The sequence below is a fragment of the Nomascus leucogenys genome, chromosome 12, assembly GCF_006542625.1.
Source record: "Nomascus leucogenys isolate Asia chromosome 12, Asia_NLE_v1, whole genome shotgun sequence".
Lineage (NCBI taxonomy): Eukaryota > Metazoa > Chordata > Mammalia > Primates > Hylobatidae > Nomascus > Nomascus leucogenys.
The window spans coordinates 47,848,422-47,872,285 of NC_044392.1; the positions used below are offsets into that span (position 1 = coordinate 47,848,422).

Here is a 23,864-nt window from a genome sequence, read left to right on the forward strand (position 1 = left end):
CTCCCTGCCCCCATGCTGGGCTCCTCCAGCATCCACAGTGAGGCCCCTCCAGTGATCTGGCTTCTTAGACATTCAACCTAAGCTTCCCCAAGTCTGGACCTCTCCCCCTGCCTCCACCTTGGCTGCCTCTGCTCATCATCCTCCCAATTTCTCAGACACACCACCTTCAAAATTGAGAAAGCTGGCATTCCCTTTTGTTGCCTGGCTTCTGTTGCTCCAATCCTTTCTCCTCCCCGATCTCTTGGGAACCTGGCTTTCATGCTCACTGTGTCCCTAGGTTCCAGATCCCTGCAGAAATTTTTGGCGAGCATCTCAGCATCTGGCTTTTGGCATCTTCTGCTCTCAGGACTCCCTTTGAAGTCCATAGCCCTTTGTAAAGAATAAAGGATTTTCACACTCAGCAGGCATTACAATCACTGGCCTTTGGATCTGTCTCCCTCATTATATTATTAACTACTTGAGAGCAGTGTTCTCAATGTACTCATCCCTGGATGATAAGCTTTGCATATGAGTGACACCTGACAAATATTTTCAGAATAAAATGAATGATTGGCTTGGTTTGGCCAGAACTTATGCTTAGGAGATGGCTACGTCCTGTAATTATGAAGGCGTTGGTGGATAAAGCTAGTTAGAAAAAAAAAAAAAAGACGTGCAACACAGAAGCATGAAGGTAAGGAAGGAAGTGGAAGGGAGTGATGGATAAAAGAGGTTGCTCAGAGACTCCTAGTGAGTGAAAGGTGGCTCCGGAGTTATCAGAGGGCGCATGCTGCCACCTTGTGGCCTATCTGCATCAGGACAACCTGTGGGATTCCTTTGGCTCCAGGTTTTTAATCTTTTTGCTCTCTGGACACTTTTATATGTATTCATAGAAGTTATTGAGTATCTCAAAGAGCTTTTGTAGATTATATGTATCAGTATTTACTACATTAAAAGTTTAAAAAATTTAAAATGATTTATTAACTCACGTAAAGTACCATTAATAAACACATTACGTATTACCGCATTTTTAAACAATGAAAAATAATTATATATATATATATGTCAAAAGCTAGTGAGAAGAGTGTTATTTTTTTTCACATTTTTGCAGACCTATTTAATGTGTGGCTTCAAAGAAGACAGCTGGTTTATCACATATACTTCTGCATACAAGGTATTGCTGTATGTTGCTTTGGTTGAAGATTTGAAGAAAATCCAATCTCCCACAGATAAGTAGTTGCAAAGGGGATGAATACGTTAACAGCTTTTAAATATATAATTGTGGATATTCTTCTCTCATATTACATCAAAACCCAACAAGTGATGGTTTCTCAAAGGTTAGTTGCAACGTAGAGTCTGAAACCATATCTATGAATTATTTGTTCTCTGTTACATTAGAATCAATTGGTCCCTCTTAAAATTTAATGGATCTTTTACCCAAACTTTGTGACTTTGTGACTTCATATATTGATCATTTGGAAAATATTGGTTAACTGAGTTATGTACGTCTTCTAAATGCTGACATCATTTATTACTCAATATATATACATATTCATATATCACACACACACATATAAATAAACCACATTTGGCCAGGCATGGTGGCTCACACCTGTAATCCCAGCACTTTGAGAGGCTGAGGCGGGCAGATTATGAGGTCAGGAGATTGAGACCATCCTGGCTAACACTATGAAACCCCATCTCTACTAAAAATACAAAAAATTAGCCATGTGTGGTAGCACATGCCTGTAGTCCCACCTACTTGGGAATCTGAGGCAGGAGAATCACTTGAACCCGGGAGGCAGAGGTTGCAGTGAGCAGAGATGGTGCCACTGCACTCCAGCCTGGGCAACAGAGATAGATTCCGTCTCAAAAACAAACAAAACAAAACAAAAAAAGCAAAAAAGCCCCACCACATTTGTTAATATCACCACTGATCCCATCAGTAGTCTTCAAGCATTGGGAAGCTGTCAAACTCATGGTGGCAGACACAAATTTTCCAAAATTCAAATTTTTGCCTGAAAGCTCCAATTTTATTACGCTAACAAATTCTAGTTGTTTTCCTGGAAGTGAAAGGCTCACTTTGTTAATTTTCAAGAAAACGTATGCCGCATACCCAAATATGAGTATCCATAGTTTGGCTATCATTTGTTCTGTGTTATTTGTTCATGGTGTCCATGAAAAAGTGGTTGGTTCAGCTCACAACTCTAGCACACAAACGCTTTTCCTTGAGAGAATCAGGGTTGAGATTTAATAAAATGAATAATTCTCACTGCTTCATCAAGAACATTCCTAAGTGAGGCTCCTTTTCTTGAAAGAATACGTTGTGAGGAATACAATGACTGCTAGTGCAGTTTGACGCCACACATAGGTTCATGTCTCCAACGGTTTTTTTCTACCATTGTTTTTGTGTCATCAGTGCAAATATCAGCACAGTGAGAAAAATGAGGAGCCGGGAGTCTTGGTTTGTGGGCAGTTTCCTGTGGTGGGCAGTTCAGGGAATATTGTTCTGGAATTAGTTTTGATCTCATGGACCCCCCGAAGGGGTCTTGGGGTCCCCCAGTTTCCCCTGGGCCACTCTTTGAGAACCACTGCCTTAGGTACTTGAAAGTATGCATTATTTGAAGCAGGTCGGTGTGCTGGCTTGCTTTTCCTTTCCATTTCTTCTTTTGACACCTTTTAAAAGTGTGTCCTGTTTAAGTCTTTCTTTATTTTCTTTCTTTCTCTTTCTTTCTTTCTTTCTTTCTTTCTTTCTTTCTTTCTTTCTTTCTTTCTTTCTTTCTTTCTTCTTTTTCTTTCCCTTTCTTTCTTTCTTTCTTTCTTTCTTTCTTTCTTTCTTTCTTCTTTCTTTCTTTTTTCTTCTTTCTTTCTTCTTTCTTTCTTTCTTTCTTTCTTCTTTTTCTTTCCCTTTCTTTCTTTCTTTCTTTCTTTTCTTCTTTCTTTCTTTTTTTCTTCTTTCTTTCTTCTTTCTTTCTTTCTTTCTTCTTTTTCTTTCCCTTTCTTTCTTTCTTTCTTTCTTTCTTTCTTTCTTTCTTTCTTTCTTTCTTTCTTTCCCTCCCTCCCTCCCTCCCTCCCTCCCTCCCTTCCTTCCTTCCTTCCTTCCTTCTTTATCTGACAAATACTTATTGAGTTTCTAACATGTGTCAGCATTATGCCAGACACTAAGCTAAACCCTGAGACTACAGAATAAAGTATAATTCCCACCTCTGTGAAATTCACAGCTGGAGGGAAGATTAAGACAGAGGACAAAAAAAAATGTAAATATAAATAATGATATTATTAAAGGCAGGTAAAGGAGATAGACTTGGGAACTGCTGTTAAGGAGATTATAATTACAATTCATGCAGGTGCTAGAATGGAGAAGAGAGACTCTGAGGCTCTACCTGACCCGACTAGTCACGGAGCCCTTTCCAAAGATGCCAGGCTGAAGTGGAGCCTCTGGGCACAGGTGGGGAGCGAGGCTGGGCACTTGGGAAGGGTCCTGAGATGGTGGGAGGTGGGACAGAGAGCACTGGGAGCCTGCTCTGGCAGCGTGGAGTGAGATGGGGCTGGGGGCCAGATAATTTAGGACTTAGGAGGTCCTCTCGGGATTCTGAGTTCACAGAATCAGAGAGGGACAACCCACACTACTCTCTTCCTCCCTCCTGATGCCCTCGTCCCGGACAGCCCTCAGTCTGTTAGTCCTCAAGAATCTGTTGGTCTCTGGATGGGGCAGAGAATCTGTTGGTCCCCTTAGGCAGCCACCACCCAATCCCTTCTTGGGCTTCCCCTCCCCAAGCCGCTCCAAAAAGGGGAACCGAGTCTCCTCAAGTCCTTGGTGCCCCGGAGGCAAGCCCAGAAACCTTCTCATTTTGAGAGCTGTTCTACTTATTTAGGATGGGCGGCCAGCAAAAGGCATGGAGAAACAGCATGCTGCCAGGCTGGGGAAACTACCAGGGTCCCTACAGTGCTGGTCCCAGGCTCCAGTTCTTGGTCTCCTTCATCTCTGTCTCTGGCTCTGCCCCACGTTCACCCTCACCCCAGGATAGAGCTCACAGCTCCAGCATGGGTCTAGGTGCATGACTGGGATGAATGCCAGGTAGACCTGGCACATGCTCAAGGGGCCCCATCCAGAGAGCGCTCCTGGGGAGCCCGGGCTAAAGGTGGGACTGCAGCTCACTGAGAGCAACTGTTCTGGATTCAGGGCACTTCCTCAGTGTCTAGGGAGGCTGCCCCACTCTCTGGGACGTGAGAGGCTCTGCAGGTCCCCGTGGAGACTGCACCCTACTGCGTTCTTGGAAAGTGTCATGCAGAGTTTCCTCTGTGAAGACTCAAGGGCTGGAAGTCCAGGTTGCAGAATGTGGAATGAGATTAGGTGACAACTGGAACATGGCGAGGAGCTGGAGATTCTTGGTTTGTGGGAGGCTTTCTGTGGTAGGTGGCAGCTTGATGCCGACGGTGGGGAGTGGCAGGCGGGAGGATGATGGGCAGACATGTAAGCTATTGGGGCAGAATTAGGCATCGTGAGCTGTTTCCTGAGATTGTACCTCCCAGTTTCTCTCTGTCCATCCTGACCCTGCTCATGACCCTGGTAAAAGGAGGTGTTGGTGAGTGACTTCAATCCACAGTCTTCAGGCTCCTGTAGCAGATCTTCATAGGCAGGAAGTTTCTAGATGTTGCAGACACAACCCTCAGGCCCTGCAGGCTTTCCCAGGTTAGGGCTGAGGATGAGTTCTCCAGAGTGTTGGGCAATCTTGCCCTTTTCCAGGGAGGAGCTACCTGGGCTTATTCACAGGGCGGGTCACCAGGTGCTGTCAGCCTGAGTCTGGTCCCACTTGCATTTCTCCAGGTGCTGTGAAAGGAGCTGGCTCAGAGCCTTGCCCTCTGTCTTCCCCTTCTCTCCCATCTTTTGTTAGGGATCCTGGGCTCTCCTCTTCTCTCTGGGAAGCTAGAGCCCAAGTGCTCCATTCCCAGGGAGGGAGTGCCCTCTAGGGCCAGGGGGAGTGAAGGCTGGAGGAGGAGGCACCAGCTGGTGAAGAAGGGCAGGGCCTGGAGGCCAAGTCTGGAAGGGAAGGAGCTGCTGGCCAATCAGGGGTAAGCTGACTGCACCCTGACCTGCTGGGCTGGGACAGCACAGGACCCACAGGTATCTGTGAGTTGAGTGTGTGTTTCTTCTTCAGAAGCCCTCTTCCAGCAAAGGGACTGGAATCCACCAGAAAGAGTGTTAAGGGTTGGATTTCTTCTGCCCTAGAACTAAGAACCCCTCCTACTCCTATATCTCCCTCATCTGGCGTATTCCCAGCTGGGAAGGGATTCTCTGCATCAGACCCATCCATATGAGTCTGGATTTCTCGGTTGTACCATTCTTGGCTCTTACTTCCTTTGTCTGTAAAAATGGGGGTTAACAGTCTTACATGACAGGATTAGTGTGAGGACTAATTAAATAAGACTGCATGTGCAAGTGTGTACACAGCCTTGCACGCAATGGGCACGTGATGAAATTGAGTTGCTCGGGTAATAATAGGACAGGGATGCTGAGCACCTGCTGTATGCTGGGGGCCCTGAGAAGCCTGAAGTGGGTGCTGGCCCTCAGGACGCCACAGGATGGTAGAGGAGGCAGATGGCACCCACTGCAGTCAGGGTTGGGGATGCTCTGCAGATTGAGAATGGTCATGTTAACAACTGTCAGCGTCTCTCTCAGGCCGCCATCCACACTCTCCGGATTGGTGTCCTGGGACCACGTGGGAATGCTGCCGTGGCTTCTTGTCTTCTCTGCACTGGGTCTCCAGGCCTGGGGTAAGTTTTCTTTCCCTGGGCCAAAGAGCAACCGAGAAGGGTGATCCTGAAGTCTCATAATAGGAATTAAAAAATACCTACTCTCCATCTGAGCCTGAGGAGTTCAAGGCTGTAGTGAGCCGAGATCCCACCACTGCACTCCAGCCTGGGTGACAGAGAAAGAACTTGTCTCAAAAACAAACAAACAAACAAACAACAACAAAAAACCTACTCTCTCGGCTGGGTGCGGTGGCTCACGCTTGTAATCCCAGCACTTTCGGAGGCCAAGGCGGGCAGATCACGAGGTCAGGAGATCGAGACCATCCTGGCCAACATGGTGAAACCACGTCTCTACTAAAAATACAAAAATTAGCTGGGTGTGGTTGCGCGTGCCTCTAGTTCCAGCTACTCGGGAGGGAGGCTGAGGTAGGAGAATTGCTTGAAGCCAAGAGGTGGAGGTTGCAGTGAGATGAGATCGTGCCACTGCACTTCAACCTGGGTGACAGAGCGAGAACTTGTCTCAAAAACCAAACAAACAAAAACAAACCCATTCTCTCTTGGCCGGGCGCAGTTGCTCACGCCTGTAATCCCAGCACTTTGGGAAGCCAAGGTGGGCAGATAAGGAGGTCAAGAGATCGAGACCATCCTGGTCAACATGGTGAAACTCCGTCTGGTGCGTGCCTGTAGTCCCAGCTACTCAGGAGGGAGGCATGAGAGAACTGCTTGAACCCGGGAGGCAGAGGTTGTAGTGAGCCGAGATCAAGCTACTGCACTCCAGCCTGGTGACAGAGTGAGACTCCATCTCAAACAAACAAAAAACAAAACAAAAAGAAAAAACCCCCCAAAACCTACTCTCTCTTAGGGAGAAAGAATAGATTGTACATAGAGCACAGAACTTGGAGCCTACAGACCTGGATTCAAGTCCTCACTCTGCCTCTAGGAATGATTTTAAACAAGCAATTAAGCTCTATAAACTTTTATTTTCCCACCTGAATATTGAGATAGTTATGACTTCCTAAACTCACTGTGAGGATTAAATGAGATAATGCACCTGAAGATATAGCAATATGTGGGCAGTAAAAGCAAATAAACAGGAGCAAGGATTGCATTTGTATTATTATGATGTCAATCAGAGTCCAGCCTATGGCTTGGGTTTGTGCTTGTCAACAAGAGAAAGCTCCTCGCGGGTAAGAGTCTCAATCAATGCCCTGCCCATCCCCCATGGGCCTTCAGACAGGAGAATGGGCATAGCACATGTCCCTAAAATCAATCCTAGGGGAACTGGTCTGAGCCACGCAGGTAATTCTAACCCGTTCTTCACACACGGTTCCCCATTGCTTCGGTAAAATGCACACAAGAGAGGACTTCGTGGTTTTGAAGTATCTGAATACATTTCCAGGTTTTTTTTTTTTTCCACCAATTCTGTGTGTAGATACAGCTAACGAGAAAAGGATAACATTTCCAACTCCCTGCCTATCCCAGGGGATTTCCCAGAGTTGGCATGGGAGGAAGTTATGCCACCTGTTGCTATCAGAGGTGGCCCTCTGGTCAGCCCAGAGGGACTTCTTAGAGCGGGCTCTGGGATTTGAGGAGGCAGAGGGGCAGTGGAGAGGGGATGGCTGTTTCTGTTCAGAGCTGGTGCCAACATGATGGCTGGTATTGGTGCTCTCTGATGCAAAATGGGATATTCCTTTGCAGGTGATTCCTCCTGGAACAAAACACAAGCTAAACAGTTATCAGAGGGGCTCCAGTACCTATTTGAGAACATCTCCCAGCTCACTGAAAAAGGTAAACTGGATCTGGATAGTAAGGGGGTTTTGGGACGAGCTGGGGTTTTTCATGTGATCGGAAATGTTTCTGAGGTCTGCAAAGCCACATGTGACTGGGATGGGGCAAATGGGATTGAGGTGCAGATAGCAGTACCAGTAAACCACCTGCATTAATTGCCCTAGGTCCTTGGGATGGAAGGCTGGTGCTGGAAGGCTAGAAACCCAGGAAGGGGGGAAACAGCCTCTGCAGACAGGGACCCCCTTTGGAGGGAGACCCAAACCTTGCCCTCAGGGAGTCCTCAGACTGAGGGGGAGACATAGCCCCTGCTGGTGGGAGAAGATGCAGTCCCCTCAGGGAACACTGAGAACCACAGAGGAAATGATCAGAGAGCACACATTGAATGCTGAGGTGACACCAAGCCAGGCTGCTCAGGGCTTTCCCAGGGATAAGCAGGTGATGCTTCCTGAAGTGCAGAGCCTGGACCACAGCAGGGGAGGAGATGAGTAGGGGACATTATGGGATGGGGGAGCAAAGCATTAGGCTCCCTGGCCAGGTGCAGAGTCTGTATTCGGGGTGAGTGTTGGAGAGATGGGGATGCAGAGGTGGGCAGGGCAGGTGCACCTGCCTGCTGAAGGCTCTTCCACTACCATGGGGCCAACACAGCCCATGCCTGCATGTTCAGCTTGGCCGGCTAATGCGGTAGTGATGGGGCAGGCGCGCTGAGTGACGACCCCAAGGCCTCCCCACAGATGCCTCCACCACGGTCTCTCGCAAGGCATGGGGGGCAGAAGCTGTTGGCTGCAGTATTCAGCTGACCACGCCAGTGAATGTCCTTGTTATACACCATGTCCCTGGATTGGAGTGTCATGACCGGAGAGTCTGCAGCCAGAGACTGCGGGAACTGCAGGCCCATCATGTCCACAACAACAGCCGGTGTGATGTGGCCTACAAGTAAGAGCTGGGCCTGGGTCCCAAGGCACATGGTCAGTGTTGCTTCCCTGGGATGCTTCTCCTGTCCCTTCTCATCCCTTTTCCTCATTTTCTGGGTTGTGGTCCTATATGTTTTATAATGAATAAAATATTTAAAACCCCCATGAAACTCCCAATCCTTTGGATTTTTCTGTGAGGTGCCTGTCTCTGAGAGCTCCCAGAAGGAAGCAAGGAAGGTTAAGTAATAACTGTATTCTCTACCCTCCCCCCAACCCTGGCTTGCACAGCACACCACAGATTACAAACGACTTCCTCATACATGAGGGCTTTAGCTCTCCTGACTGATAGGCAGGTGTCACCATCTCTTTGCCCTGGGAAGAGGGGCCCAAGGGAGGGAGGCTGATTAATTTGGGGTCACATATCTATGGACTCATGGAGCCTAAACTGGCTCTCGTCATCCCTGGTGTGCTCCTCCACACCACACACATGGGCTCCAGCCTCAGTGAGGCAAATATCCATCTGTTCCTGTAATGATCGCTCTAGTAGGTTGTACCGGTGCCCATACCACATGCCTTTGGATCACCTCTGACTTTGGCTAGCTGTGGACAATTCCTGAGTGTGATGACGGCTTCCTGCCTCAAGTGCCCAACACATCTCTCTGCTTTCCTGCTTCAGGCCTTCCCCCAGCCCCTGACGACAAAAGGGAGTGAATGCCTTCCTGGGGGACAGGGCTTGGTGTGTAGCCTCCTCAACCCCAGCCCTGATGAGAGGCAGTTCTAAAGCACATGTACACAGCTCCTGGGAAGGCCACAGGGTGGGGTGAAGCCGCAGGTAGCCACTGTGAGCCAGCCCAATTTCACACACTTCGCTGGCTTTCTTCCTTCTGTCTCACTCTCCTCAGCCTGGCTTCTGGGATCCTGTAAGAATTAAAGAAAGAGGAAAGAAACATGAAAGGTGGCTCGACAGTCGACGACTGGTTTATTTTAGAGAAAACAAAACTGAGAGAGGCTTTTGGCTAAGTTAGGTCAGAGACCACTCTCTTACAGACTAAGGGTTTTTAAGGTTTCAGGGTGGGAGAGTTTATCAGAGGCTTGGACTGCTTCTGCATCTTTGTTGTGCTTATCTGGGAGGGAGAGTTGTGTGTCTGTTCCCATACAACTTTCTGCAGCTGCAGGCATACCCCCACTGCCCCCCAGTCTGCTTTTAGCTTCCTTATCTTAGTGCACCTGACGGGAAAGGAATGTGCTTATTAAGGCCCACTGTTTTACTGGGGCCAATTGTATGAGGGTGAAGTTTGGCAGTTACTCAAGGGACTTTCCCCCCACCCCTCTCTGTGCCCGAGCTGTCTTATCTGTGTTTTACTGTCTGCTCTTTCTGGCTGCTTGTTTTTAGAAGAGAAGTGATTTCCTTGAAATACATGAGGCTAGAAAGAGAGCTGGAACTTCAAGTGGTGATGTTTGTCCGAGATGAAGGTGCTCCTGCTCTGTTAGATCCCTTTGCAAATAAAGTGCCCGCATCCTCGTCCTTGTCTCAGGAGCTACTTCTTGGGAAGTCTATGTAGGACAGTTACGTGACAGGGAGAAATCAAATGAACAGCTCTGCGTGGATCACACAGGCAGCACACACTTTGGAGGAGGTAGGAGAGCCATGTTTAAGGAAGTGTGGAAGACAGAAGAGCCTTCCATTGTGTGGTCAGGTCAGTGTTAGTTATCATGGAACCTCTAGGACCTCTTCTCCTGAGCATGTAGAATGATTTCTGGTAAAACTGCAGCCTCTGAAAAGGGAAACAGGTAGGGAGTGTGAGAGTGGGTCCTTCTGAATTCTAAGGACTAGTATAAATGACTTGTTCTTTCCAATGTCTGGGAAGAGTTGGTGCAAATTCCTTTTAGTGAACACGGCTTCAGCCCTTCTCCATTTTGAGGCTGGGTAAGTGGTTTCCCCTCTCAGGAATGTCCTACAGTGCCAGCCATGAAACCTGTATTATCTTGCTCCATAGCTTCCTGGTTGGGGATGATGGCAGGGTGTATGAAGGTGTTGGCTGGAACATCCAAGGAGTGCACACCCAAGGCTACAACAACATCTCCCTGGGCTTTGCCTTCTTCGGCACTAAGAAAGGTAACAGTTATCACAGCTGACCTTCTCCAAAGAGTTCTCTAATCCTTTGTTTCAGGGGCCACTTCATGGGAAGTAGCTATCTGCTACTCTGCTGTCTTCTTACCCTTCTCATACTTCTCTGAAGACCCACTCTCTCTTGGAATTCTCTTCTTCCTTGATTTCCAGGAAATGACTTTGTGAAGGGTCTCTTCCTACTGCCCTGGCTTCCTTCTCAACCCCTGTAAACAGGCTACTCTTCCTCTAGCCATCTTGTACGTGGAGATGCTGACCAGTTGTCTCTCTGCAAGCTTATCTGGGCTTCAACTCTCTCCTCTATATCAATGACTAACACATCTTCCTCTTGAGCTCTGACCATTCTGTGGCTGTGGGCCATGCTTTCCAAGTTCCTGCCAGGCACCTCTTTCTTTCATCTCTTACTCCTAGATTTTCTATATATTTCTAAAAAAAAAAAAACAAACACTCTGAGTCCCCTAATCTCTGACTCTCTTCCACTTCTTTCTGGACTGTTGCTCCAAGGCCCCTTGCCACATGCATCCTAACATATGTACTCCAGGACCATTCCTTTGAATTTGTGCACCCTTTCCCATTAACAGAGATCTTGCATACCTAGTTTCTCATTTTCCCCTCCCAGTACCCTTTGAGATAGTCCAGGTAGATTTCATGACCCCTGTTGTGCAGAGGTGCAGCCTGGGTTTCAGAGAGGTCGATGACCCCAAGTGACACAGCTAGAAGGAGAGGAATCGGAACATGGTCCATATCTTTTATCTCCAGCTCCTGGGTGGTTTCTCCAGCATTCCAGAGGACTCTGTGTTTATCTTGGTTTTGCTTTTGTTTTCATGAATACTCATTTCCATTTGTTGTTAGCTTGGGATCTTGAGCATGTTACTTCTCAGAGCCTCGAGTTCCTCTTCACAAATAATGCAGTTAATAATAGCATCTCTGAGAGGTTTGTGCTGCGGATTAAATGAGTTATTGTAGGCAAAGAGCCTGACACATGCCTGGAGGGGCCCCTTCTGATGAAACCCTGGCCTGGCCTTGCGGGTGCTGCTGGGCTTGGTGCTGCTTCTGAGCTCTTTCATGGAGAGAGGGGGTGAAGTTTGGCAGGTATTTGGGATGGGAAAGGATTTCCTTCTGAGCCACTGAGAGATCTTTCCAGGCAGATCCTTAATTCTCAGCCTCTCCAACTGGGGGCATAACCTGTTCCCTTTTCTTCCTCTCCATCAGCTGTGCAGGGACTGGCAGAGCATCTTCTCCTTCCCCAAAAGATCCCCTGAAACTCAGGCCGGGTGAAGGTTTCCCACAGATTTCTCTCTTCTAGGCCACAGTCCCAGCCCTGCTGCCCTGTCGGCCATGGAAAACCTAATCGCCTATGCTGTCCAGAAGGGCCACCTGTCATCCAGTTATGTTCAGCCACTTCTTGTGAAAGGCGAGAACTGCCTGGCCCCTCGGCAGAAGACAAGCCTGAAGATAGGTAAGACCTTTCTTCAACCCTACTGGGCCTGCCGCTGGGCTCACTCCAACTAACTCACAAATACCATTGGGAGTGACCTTTTCAGTAGGGCCCGTTAGATTCCTTCTGGAAGGCAACTGGCCACCCAACTCTCTGAACTCTTGGGGCTGGCAAATCTTGAGAGGAAACCTCCAGACCACCTCTTTGTCCCCCAGATTCCTCATATGAAAGAGCCATAGCATTATCCCTGGTGTCATATATGCACACTCCTTTCTTCCATCACTCAACAAGCATTTACTGAACACCTTCTAGACCCTGAAAATATACTCAGGAATGAAAAGCAAAAGTTCCTGGCCTCATGAAGTTTCAGTCTAGAGGGCAGAGAAAGACAATAAGCAAATAAATAAGTGATATATTTGGTATGTTATATGGAGAAAAGTGCAAGGGAGGAAACAATGGAAAGGGACTGGATACATTTATACACATATTTATACACTCATATGTTTACACATGAACACACACACACTAACACACATTTCTGAATACAAAAACCAAAACAACACGAATAGACTGAAGTGCTGCAGAAAACTTAGACCGCTACTTACACAGACTTTCAAGAAAGAGCTTAACATAATTCAGATAATAAAAGGTGGATACCATTTTGGGTTTAACAAGCAGCAACATCAAGAACAGTAAATTTAATAAGCACTTTCAGCCTTTTCTTGGGCTTAATCAAGACCGAAAGAAGATTCATCTCTATTATATTAAAGCCTTGGGTAAATTTGATCTCTGGTGCCATCTGTCAATATAAATGATCACTTACATTGACAGAGAGTTTCATGGATTACAAATGACTCAAAGACATATTCTTAGAATAAAATGTCCATGTCCCACTGTGGGACACTGTCTGCTCTCAAGTCCCACTGTTGGGGGCAGGGTGGGAGACCCAGAGGGGTTTGGGAAGTTGAGGGTCCGGGACATTATATCAGCCTACAGTGGAGAAGTGGCTGACATGGATGGGGAAGATGAACCCTCTGTTGTTTCTCGCCCCACCTCAGCTTGCCCCAGCATTGTCCCACGGTCTGTGTGGGGAGCCAGGGAGACCCACTGTCCCAGGATGACTCTGCCAGCGAAGTATGGCATCATTATCCACACTGCCGGGAGGACCTGCAACATTTCTGATGAGTGCCGCCTGCTGGTCCGGGACATCCAGTCTTTCTGCATAGACAGGCTCAAGTCATGCGACATTGGGTATAAGTGAGTGGGTCTGGGTACCGTGGGCTTCTCTTCTCTTGGGGGCAGAAACTGAACCTTTGAAAGGAAGGTGAAAGCAAACTAATATTTACTGGCTAGTCACCATAGGAGAGGCACTGTATGGATAACCAAGTGAATTCATCACACGACCCTGCCTGGGTCTTTCTTAGGAGATAGCCAAGGGGGTAGTCATTTGCCCAAACATGTTCTCAAGATGTGTACCTACTAAAGGTAGTAAACTGGCATGATGGATGCTAAAACTCTGCCAAAAAGTCACTGGAGGAAGCAGTACGCATGCAAGATTCTGACACCTGTAGAAAAGATAATCGAAAGATTGTGCTTTGTTTGTGTAACCACCGCCTCCTACTCAGAGGCTGGGGCTCTGCTGCTCACTTTGGCCACAACCTGAAGTGGTTCCCCCTCATGGTAGACCCGTGCTGCTTCTCTGCTTCTAGAAACCACCAACCTCCTTGGGAAGAATATCCTTCCCGTCTGAAGGCGGGCGAGAGACCAAGTACTATCTTTTGATTTCTCTAATGCTAAGGTCTGTGATTCTTTAATAAGGAACACATCGACCTAAGTGGAAGAGTAAACATTTATTTATTTTTTCCCCGTTAAACATTATCTTAAAGGGTCTCAAAATTCTGTGACACATTTTTGATCAAGATGTTTCCATTAAAAAGTACTGATTTTAAAAACTGCTACACAAACATACAAAATAAATAGTCCACAAAACAAGCAGAAATTTCTTGAAGGATGCTTTCAGAGTTTGCAGATAAGATATCCGGGGTTAGACGCCATGTAATGTCCCATCAGGAACAATCACACTAAATTTTAAGTCTCAGAAAAGGCTACTGGTAGCCCATCTGGCATATTCATGCACATTCATAGAAGGAACCCTTAACTCTAGGGCCATTTATGGCTTAGTGATGAATTTACCATCGCTTGGTACATGATTCTGGGCTGACTGTCTCTCCCCTCTCTGGCCCCCTGCTCTCTGTCCCCATTTTAGTAACACCCTTTTCAAGATAGGAGAAAACTTTCCCTCCAACATCTATGACGTATCAGAACCTACCAAGTGCTTTGCTAGGTCCTGCCATACAGGATTACTTGCAGCGTTGCTGTCTTTAATAAGAGTGGATACCTGAAAATGGACTGTAAATTTGGAAAGCCTAAACTGGAAAGTGGTGGAGGCTGAGGGGAGGCCCTTTATCTTTTTCTATTCAGGTCTCAGAGGGTAGTTACCTGTCCCTTGACTTGGACCTTCTATTGTATCCTCTTCTATTATAGCATTATGACCGTGTCATTTTCTTTCATTGAGGTGGTCTGTAGTCAGGATGACACACTCCCTGCCTCATAGATTACAATTCACTGAACATGTAATTGAATGTGTACTCTGTGTGGCACAAGGCTACTCTGGGGATGCCATCAGATGTGCCTCACAGATATGGTTCTTGCCTGCATGTAGCCAATGCTTTATTGAGGAAGAAAAATAATTCAAACAAATAAGTTCTCGTAGGGTAGGTTAAACATTATGATAGGGGACACGTGGAGGGTAGACGGGAGGTTTAGGATGCCAGGAAAATAGGCGTGAAGGAAGCAATCCCTGTGGGAGCATCAGATTAGCTGAGGCCTTCCAGTTGAGTGGGAGAAGGAAGCAGGAAGAGTGATTCAGGAAGGGGGAAGTGGCCTCTGTGGAAAGGACTGAATTCCAGCCTGAGAGAGGTGCCTGTGGGGAGCTGAGAGAAGTTCATCGGGATAAATATAGATGTCAAAGAGGAGTGTGGTAGAGCCGATGCTGGGGAGGCAGACAGGGTCCATGTCAGAAGGATCTTGTAACTTAAGCTGAGGTGTGTGCACTCAGTGCTGAGGGACTGAAAACAGGGTTTTGATATAGTAAGATTTGTATTTTAGAAAGACCAGTCTGGCTACCCTTTAGGAATGGACTGGATGGGAAAGGGTGGAACTGGAGGCCGTGAGATCTGAGGACTGTGCAGCAATCCAGGCAGGACTGAGTGGTGACATCCCTGTGATGGTAGCAGAGGTCACAGAGAGAAGTGGAAGAATTTCAGAGGTCAGTGGAGGTTAATGGTTAATGACCACGGTGCAGGGCAGATCAGGGAGAGTAGTTGGGAGACATCATTGACAAGCCTGGGTTAATGAGTGGATGAAGTGGGTGGGCTGATGCCTCTATTCCTGGCTGGGGCCAGTGGGTGGGTGGGTGACCATGCCTTTCACCAAGATGGGGATCCCAGAAAGGGGAACAGGTGAGGAAGAAGATGGGTCCAGTTGTGAACATGCGGACTTTCATGGATGGCAACTGAAGCCAAGGAAGTGGATGGGTTAGTCCTGCGTGGAGTATGGGGAGAAGAGGGCTCAGGATAGCATCCTGAGGAACCCCACATTTAAGGAAAGGGTGCAGGAAGATGAGGTGTGGAGAGAGAGCAGCTGGAGAAGAAAGCCAAGAGAGTGTGTGTGATGGAAGCTAAGGGAAGAGAATATTTGGAGAAGTCAAGAGGGGTGGCAGAGTCAAATGTACAGAGAGATCAAGTCAGGAAAGATTGGGGAAGTTTACATTGTATTTAATGGTAAGGAGATCCTGGTCACCTTGGGGGAAACCGTTTTCTTGGTGAGAAGGAGAAAAGGCCTAGGGATTGAAAGCTGTCATTCTCTTTTATCTTCATTGACTATGAGCTACTTGGGGGCCACAGAGGTGTGCTGTAGCCGAATGGGCTTGTGCCAGCTCATGAGAGCTGATTGTTAGAGATTCTGGAATTTTGAGAGCTGGTTGTTAAATTGTTGGTCACCTGAAATCTGCTATAGTGAGAGGTTTACACCACAAAAATCAGCATATGCCGTAAATTGGGATTCCCTCTCCCTACCCTGCTTCCCTCGATCCCCCTGAGCTAGTTTACCAGCACTCCATTGGCAAGGACTCTGCCTTGTTTCTGTAACCCAGTGCTTAGAATCCAATAGATAATCGAAGTCTGAAGCAGTAAAGACATGAATAAATTAATACATGAAAGAGAGAAACAATTCCAGAATTTCATGCTGGTTTCCGTCTCCCCTTGTTGTCCTCTAGCTTCCTGGTGGGCCAGGATGGCGCCATTTATGAAGGAGTGGGCTGGAATGTCCAAGGCTCCTCCACCCCTGGCTATGACGACATTGCCCTGGGCATTACCTTCATGGGCACCTTCACAGGTAAGTGGATGCTTTGGGCAGTAGGGTCATTGCATGGTATTTGAAAGAGAGCATCTGACATGGAAGACACAGTCTCAGTCTCAAGTGTCATTTTAGTGCCTGCATATGCTTGATTGACCCAGTTTCCAATCCAACATTTGACTCAGCTGAGTGTGACCAGAGGTGACCCCCAGACATAATGCTCACCCTACATCTACCCTCCTTTACACCGAGCCAAATGTCTCTTTCTTCCAATACGTAAGGAACACGCAAAGTAAGGGGAAAAGATCTTTGTGCTTATTTTTAGCTCGTCTTGGTCAGCAGATGCATCGTCTTTTGGTTACCATGACAACAATGTAGAGACACTTTGGCTTATATGCCAAAGCCACAGTGAGCCCCAGTCTTTGCACTGAGAGTGCACACTGAGAATTGTCATGGCTCAGAGCTCTATTTTACTTTGTTTTTTCATTTTTATAGATTTAGGGGCTACAAATCCATTGTGTTACATGGATATATTACACAGTGGTGAAGTCTGGGCTTTCAGTGTACCCATCACCTGAGTAGTGTACATGGTACCCATTAAATAACGTCTTGTCCCTAATCCTGCTCTCAACTTCCCACCTTTTGAAGTCTCTGATGTCTATTATTGTACTCTGTGTACCAATATGTACCCAATGTTTAGCTTTCACTTGTAAGTGAAAACATGTAGTTTTTCGTTTTCTGTTTTTGAGTCATTTCACTTAGGAATATGGCCTCCATTTCCACCTATGCTGCTGTAAAAGACATGATTTCTTTTCTTTTCTTTCTTTCTTTTTTTTTTTTTTTTGAGATGGAGTCTCGCTGTGTCGCCCAGGCTGGAACGCAATGTGCAGTTTTGGCTCACTGAAACCTCCGCCTCCTGGGTTCAAGCGATTCTCTGGCCTCAGCCTCCTGAGTAGCTAGGACTACAGGCATATGCCACCACACCTGGCTAATTTTTGTATTTTTAGTAGAGACAGGCTTTCATCATGTTGGCCAGACTGGTCTCGAACTCCTGACCTCGTGATCCGCCCGTCTCAGCCTCCCAAAGTGAGCCACCGTGCCATGATTTCATTTTTTAATGGCTGAATAGTATTCCATGGTGTACACACACACACACACACACACCCTACCTTTTCTTTATTCAGTCATCCATTGATGGACATTGAAGTGATTCAATGCCTTTGCTATTATGAATAGTGTTGAGATAAACATATGAGTGCAAATGTCTTTTTGATATAATGATTTCTTTTTCTTTGGGGTGATACTCATTATTTGGATTGCTGAATCAAATGGCTATTTTATTTTTAGCTCTTTGATAAATCTCCATAGAGGTTGTACTAATTTACATTCTCATCAATAGTGTGTAAGCATTCCCTTTTCTCTGCATCTTCAGCAACATCTGTTATTTTTTGACTTATTTATTTATTTAGACAGAGTCTTGCTCTGTCGCCAGGCTGGAGTGCAGTGGTGTGATCTTGGCTCACTGCAACCTCTCCTCCTGGGTTCAAGCAATTCTCCTGCCTCAGCCTCCTGAGTAGCTAGGACTACAGGTGCATGCCACCACACCCAACTAATTTTTTTATTTTTAGTAGAGACAGGGTTTCACCATGTTGGCCAGGATGGTCTTGATCTCTGTCAATCTGACTGTTGTAAGATGGTATCTCATTGTGATTTTAATTTGCATTTCTCTGACGATTGGTAATGTTGAGCATTTTTTCACGGTTTTTGGCTGCTATCATGTCTTCTTTTGAAAAATGTCTGTCTAGGTCCTTGGTCACTTTTTAATGAGCTGACTTTTTTCCTTAAAAGTTGTTTGAGTTCCTTGTAGATTACAGGTATTAGCTCTTTGTCAGATGCATAGTTTGCAAACATTTTCTTCCATTCTGTAGGTTGTCTGTTTACTCTGTTGTTTATTTCTTTTGCTGTGAAGAAACATTTTAGTTTAATTAAGTCCCATTTGTCTTTTTTCATTTTTGTTGCATTTGCTTTTGAGGACTTAGTCATAAATGCTTTGCCTAGGCCCATTTCTACAAGAGTTTTTCCCTAGGCTTTCTTCTAAGATATTTATAGTTGGAGATCTTAAATTTAAGTCTTTATTCTATCTTGAGTCAATGTTTGTATACAGTGGGTCTAGTTTCATTCCTCTGCATGTGACTATCCAATTTTCTCAGCACCATTTATTCAATAGGGTGTCCTTTCCCTGGTGTATATTTTTGTCAGCTTTGTCAAAGATTGGTTGAGTGTAGCTATGTGGCTATATTTCTGGGTTCTCTATTCTGTTCCATTGATCTATGTATCTGTTTTTATACCAGTACCATGCTAATTTGGTTAATATAGTCTTACAGTATAATTTAAAGTCAGGTAATACAATACCTCCAGCTTTATTCTTTTTACTTAGAATTGCTTTGGCTATTTGGGTTCTTTCTTAGTTCCATATGAATTATAGAATAGTTTTTTCAAATTCTGTGAAAAATGATGTTTGTAATTTGATAGGAACTGCGTTGAATCTGAAGATTGCTTTAGGCAGTATGATCACTTTAATGACATTGATCCTTCAAATCCATGAGCATGGGATGTATTCTCATTTGTTTGTGTCATCTACAATTTTTTTCATCAGTGTTTTGTAGTTCTTCTTGTACAGATCTTTCACCTCCTTGGTATATATATATATATATACACACACACACTAGGAATACATATATATATATACTAGGAATACATATATATACACACTAGGAATACATATATATACATACAAACATATACACACCTATATGTAACAGGTGTATTTATCTATTTATAACTATCTATATGTAGCTATTGTATATGGAATTGAGTTCTTGATTTGGTTCTTAGCTTGATTGTTATTGGTGTATAGAAATGCTGCTGATTTTTGTACATTGATTTTGTATCTTGAAACTACTGAAATTATTTATTAAATATAGGAGTCTTTTGAAGGAGTCTTGAGGGTTTTGTAGATATAAGATTATATCATCAGTGAACAGAGATGATTTGACTTCCTCTTTTCCAATTTGGGTGCCTTTTATTTCTCTCTCTTGATTGATTGTTTTATTCAATACTGTGTTGAATAGGAGTGGTGAAAGTGGGCATCTTTGTCTTTTTCTAGTTCTTAGGGGGAATGTTTTCAACTTTTTACCATTCAGTATGATGTTGATTGTGATTTCGTCATATATGGATTTATTATTCTGAGGTATGTTCTTTTGATGCCTAGTTTGTTGAGAGTTTTTATCATGAAGTAATGTTGGATTTAATTGAATGCTTTTTCTGCATCAAAACTATTACATAGTTTTTGTTTTAATTCTGCTTATGTGGTGAAGCACATTTATTTATTTGCATATGTTGAACCATCTCTGCTTCCCAGGAATAAAGCCCACTTGATTGTGGGAATTAACTTTTTGATGTGTTGTTGGATTTAGTTCGCTAGTTTTTTGTTGTGAACTTTTGCATCGATATTAATCAGGACTATTGGCCTGTAGTTTTGGTTGTTGTTGTTGTGTCCTTACCTGGCGTTGATATCAGAGTGGCTTTGTAGATGAGTTGGGGAGGATTCCCTCCTCCTCAATTTTTGGGAACAATTTTAGTAGGGTTGGTATTCTTCCTTTTATATCTGGTAGAATACAGTTGTGAATCCATCTGGTCCTGGGCTTTTTGTTGTTGGGAGAATCTTTTTTTAATTACTGATTTAATTTAATTATTTGTTATTGGTCTATTAATGATTTCTATTTCTTCGTGATTCAGTCTTGGGATGTTGTATGTTTCCAGGAATTTATTCATTTCCTCTAGGTTTTTTAGTTTATATGCATAGAGATGCTCATAGTAATCTCTGACAATCTTTTGTTATTTCTGTGGTATCAACTGTAATGCAACCTTTATTATTTCCGATTGTGGGTGTTCTAATCCTATCTCTTTTTTTCTTGGTTAATCTAGCTAGTGGTCTGTGAGTTCTGTTTATCTTTTCAAATAACCAAATTTTTGTTTCATTGATCCTTTCTATTTTTTTTTTTTTTTTTGGTCTCATATAGAGACTGAATGCTCAAAGAAGTTCTACACAATACCATTTAGTTCTGCAGTGATCTTTATTATTTCTTCTGCTAGTTTTGGGTTTTGTTTGTTCTAGATTTTCTGTTTTTTTGAGTTGTGACATTAGGTTGTTAATTCGAGACCTTCCTATCTTTCTGATAGAGGCATTTGATGCTGTAACATTCCGTCTTATCACTGTTTGTTGTATCCCAGAGGTTTTGGTATGTTGTGTCTCTATTTTCATTCATTTCAAAAAATCTTTAATTTTGGCCTTAATTTTATCATTGACCCAATGACCATTCAGGAGCAGGTTGTTTAATTTCCATGTATTTGCATAGTTTTTAGAGTTACTCTTGGTATTGATTTCTAGTTTTCTTCCACTGTGGTCCAACAAGATACTTGATATGATTTTAACTTTTAAAAAATTTATTGAGGCTTATTTTGTGGCCTAGCATATGGTCTACTTTTGAGAATGTTCTGTGTACAGAAGAGATGAATATATATTCTGCCATTGTTGACTAGAAAGTTCTGTAAATGTCTGCTAGGTCTATTTGATCTAGAGTCCAATTTAAGTCTAGAGTTTCTTTGTTGATTTTCTGCCTTGATGATCTGTCTAGTGCTGTCAGTGGGGTGTTGGCTCAGATAATTCATTGTTGTCGGAGGCTGTCCTGTCCTGGGATGTTTAGCAGTATCCTTGGCTTCTACCGACTAGCATTCCCTTGCATCCCAGTTTTCATAACCAAAAATATCTCATGACATTGCCAAATGTCCTCTGGGGGGCTAAATTGCACCCTTATAAAGAACTACCAGGCTAAATATTTGCAGTGGATTAAAGCTTTGTGTATCCCCAGAAGAATATATTATTCCAGGCTTGGCTCTTTTGATTCAGGAAAACTTTGACACTAAGAAATCTGAAGTCTTGACCTTGTTTTTTTTGCCTGTCTCTAGGGAGGCTGCCAACAGTGGAATCTATTAGCTTGGTGATGAGGGTGGGTTCTGGGGATATGTTCTATCTTGCAGGGTGCCCTGTAATCCTGTGGACAATGGGCTGCTGTGTTTTGCAGGTATACCACCCAATGCTGCAGCACTAGAGGCAGCCCAAGACCTGATCCAGTGTGCCATGGTCAAGGGGTACCTGACTCCCAACTACCTGCTGGTGGGCCACAGTGATGTGGCCCGAACCTTGTCTCCTGGGCAAGCTTTGTACAACATCATCAGCACCTGGCCTCATTTCAAACACTGAGAGAAGCCCCAGGTCTTTCTGAGACTGCTCTCCCTCCCCTGTCAGGTCTCTCCTGTCCTCACCATCCACCTTGGCTCAACACCTTGTGCCCTCCTCCCCTGCCACACCAACCCATGCCTCCTTTTTCAGGTTGGGATGATCATGCCCTCTCCTGCCAACATCCTCCAAGGGCCTCCAACCCTCATAGCTGGACATTCACAGCCCTCTGAGTCTGAGTCCAGACTTCTTCTCTCCTTACCTTCCTCTCCCCTGGAAACCCAGCTCCTCAGCCAGGTGAGACAATGGGCTGGTTCTTGTTTCATTTCTCTCTCTCTCTCCATGCCCCTCTGCCTGGTGAGCCTTCCCCTGGTGTCTACCTGGCAGCCCTCACCTTCCACCTATCACCCCTCACCCGTAACTCAGGTCAACGTGACCACCCTTCCTTGCTTACATATGAACTTGTATATATTTGGATGCAGCCCTTATTTAATGGCTGTCATTATTTATAGATATGTCTATCCTTGCTACTTGGTTGTGAGTTTCTCCAGGGGAGGAACTGTGTTTTATTCATCTCTATGTCCTCTGTTTCTCAGCAGTGTCTGAAATTTAATGGGTTCTACTGATGTTTATTAGAGAAATGGATGAATAAATGAATGAAGAGATCCAAATTCATGTTCACCTTGCCAATTTACTACATCATCCCCTATTTGGAGAAGAACTCTCTGGACAGTGCCCCCCTACCACCAGCATTTTCTGTGTTTCTGTTCCCTCCCAGTCCAAGAGCCATAAGATCTCTATGGTACAACAGGGTGCCTGGTGGACATGAGAACCTAAAATAACCAAGATATTTTTACCCCAAATTTTTGACAGCTTAGCATCCAAAATCAAGAGGCCTTTTTGCACACTCCGATGGTGTGTAAACACAAAGGATTCTGTAGTAAGATCTGTAGGAACTGGAATGGTCTATGTCCTATGCTTCTCAAAACTAGCCAGCTAAAATTCCCTTCTAGAACAAAGCCCCACAGGGGAGAACTGCTGGAAACAGAATCTAATTCAGTCCAGGCCTAAGAGATTAAAAAAAGAAAAAAGAAAAAAAGAAAAATGAATCTCACATGAAAGTATGGAAAGGCAGTGGAGCAAGAAGCTCTCTGAATATAAGCCATCATAATGTTGAACATTTACTTGAAAAAAAATAATAGAAGGTGTTCCGGAGTGATTGAATTAAAAATGCCTCTCAAAACCATACATCTTCTTTAAAGTTGAGGAAAGCTAATATATAAAATAAACAACAGAAAATAATTGAGGTTCAAACCCACATAAAGTCATTTTAAGATAAAAATAGAATCAGGAGCAGAATCAATAAAATAAAAGCATTACGTAAAAACATGCTTATGGGTGAAAACTATAAACTACAATTTCAAACTGAGCTAAAATAATTAGGAAAATAATACAAGATATGAAAGAACAATTAATGGAAAGTACAAAAACTCAGAAATAAGGTAATGGGGCTCAGAAGAGAATAAGAAATAAAGGAAATATCAATTTCAGAAATAACAAGTAAAAAAAAAATGTTAAAAGTGGATATACATAATGGATAATGCCTTTAAAGAAAGATACAATAAAATGAAGGAAAATTCTAAAATAAAAAATAAATTAAAAAGTAACATTAAAATAATTAGAGAGAAAGTGATAAATATAAAACATAGGCAAAGAAGATACAAGATACATGTATACATATAACTGGAGTCCCTAAAGAAGAAAACTGAAGTAAAGGAACAGAACAAATTTTCAAAACTACTATGCTAGAAACACCTCCTGAAATAAAAAAAAATTTGAAATTTTGTTTTTAAAGGGCACACTTCATACCAGAAAAGATGGACTCAAAATGATGAATGCAAACATATGGTCTACTTGAACTAATGGATTTTTAAGAACTCTTTCTCTTTAGTGGAAAATATCCTTTGGGCATTCAGGAAAAAACAAAAAATTACTAATAAAATAGAAAAATATCATCAGACTTATGGACAACAACATTTTGAGCTAGGAGAAAATATAATAACACATTTTAAAAATAAGAAAAAATGTGATCCAAGGATTATGTTCAATCAAATTGACTTTTATGTACAAAGGTCACAGATAAACTCTCATGAA

The 23,864-nt window shown here is 44.1% G+C and overlaps 1 protein-coding gene across 1 annotated transcript; it reads left to right on the top strand.

Annotated features, from left to right (window-relative positions):
- The first annotated feature begins 4,788 nt into the window (after positions 1-4,788).
- PGLYRP4 (peptidoglycan recognition protein 4) lies at positions 4,789-22,189 on the top strand. The gene is made up of 9 exons (XM_003259289.2): positions 4,789-5,107; positions 5,657-5,751; positions 7,429-7,518; positions 8,238-8,451; positions 10,427-10,545; positions 11,864-12,016; positions 13,054-13,252; positions 16,332-16,450; positions 21,556-22,189. The coding sequence occupies exons 2-9, from the start codon at positions 5,703-5,705 to the stop codon at positions 21,732-21,734; spliced, it is 1,122 nt and encodes a 373-aa protein (XP_003259337.1). The 5' UTR covers positions 4,789-5,107; positions 5,657-5,702; the 3' UTR covers positions 21,735-22,189.
- Positions 22,190-23,864: the final 1,675 nt, after the last annotated feature.

Coding starts and splice junctions, on each gene's coding strand:
- PGLYRP4 (XM_003259289.2), top strand. CDS start 5,703: ATGCTGCCGTGGCTTCTTGTCTTCTCTGCACTGGGTCTCCAGGCCTGG. Junction 10,546..11,863: donor CTTCTTCGGCACTAAGAAAG/GTAACAGTTATC, acceptor TCTCTCTTCTAG/GCCACAGTCCCAGCCCTGCT. Junction 12,017..13,053: donor GAAGACAAGCCTGAAGATAG/GTAAGACCTTTC, acceptor GCCCCACCTCAG/CTTGCCCCAGCATTGTCCCA.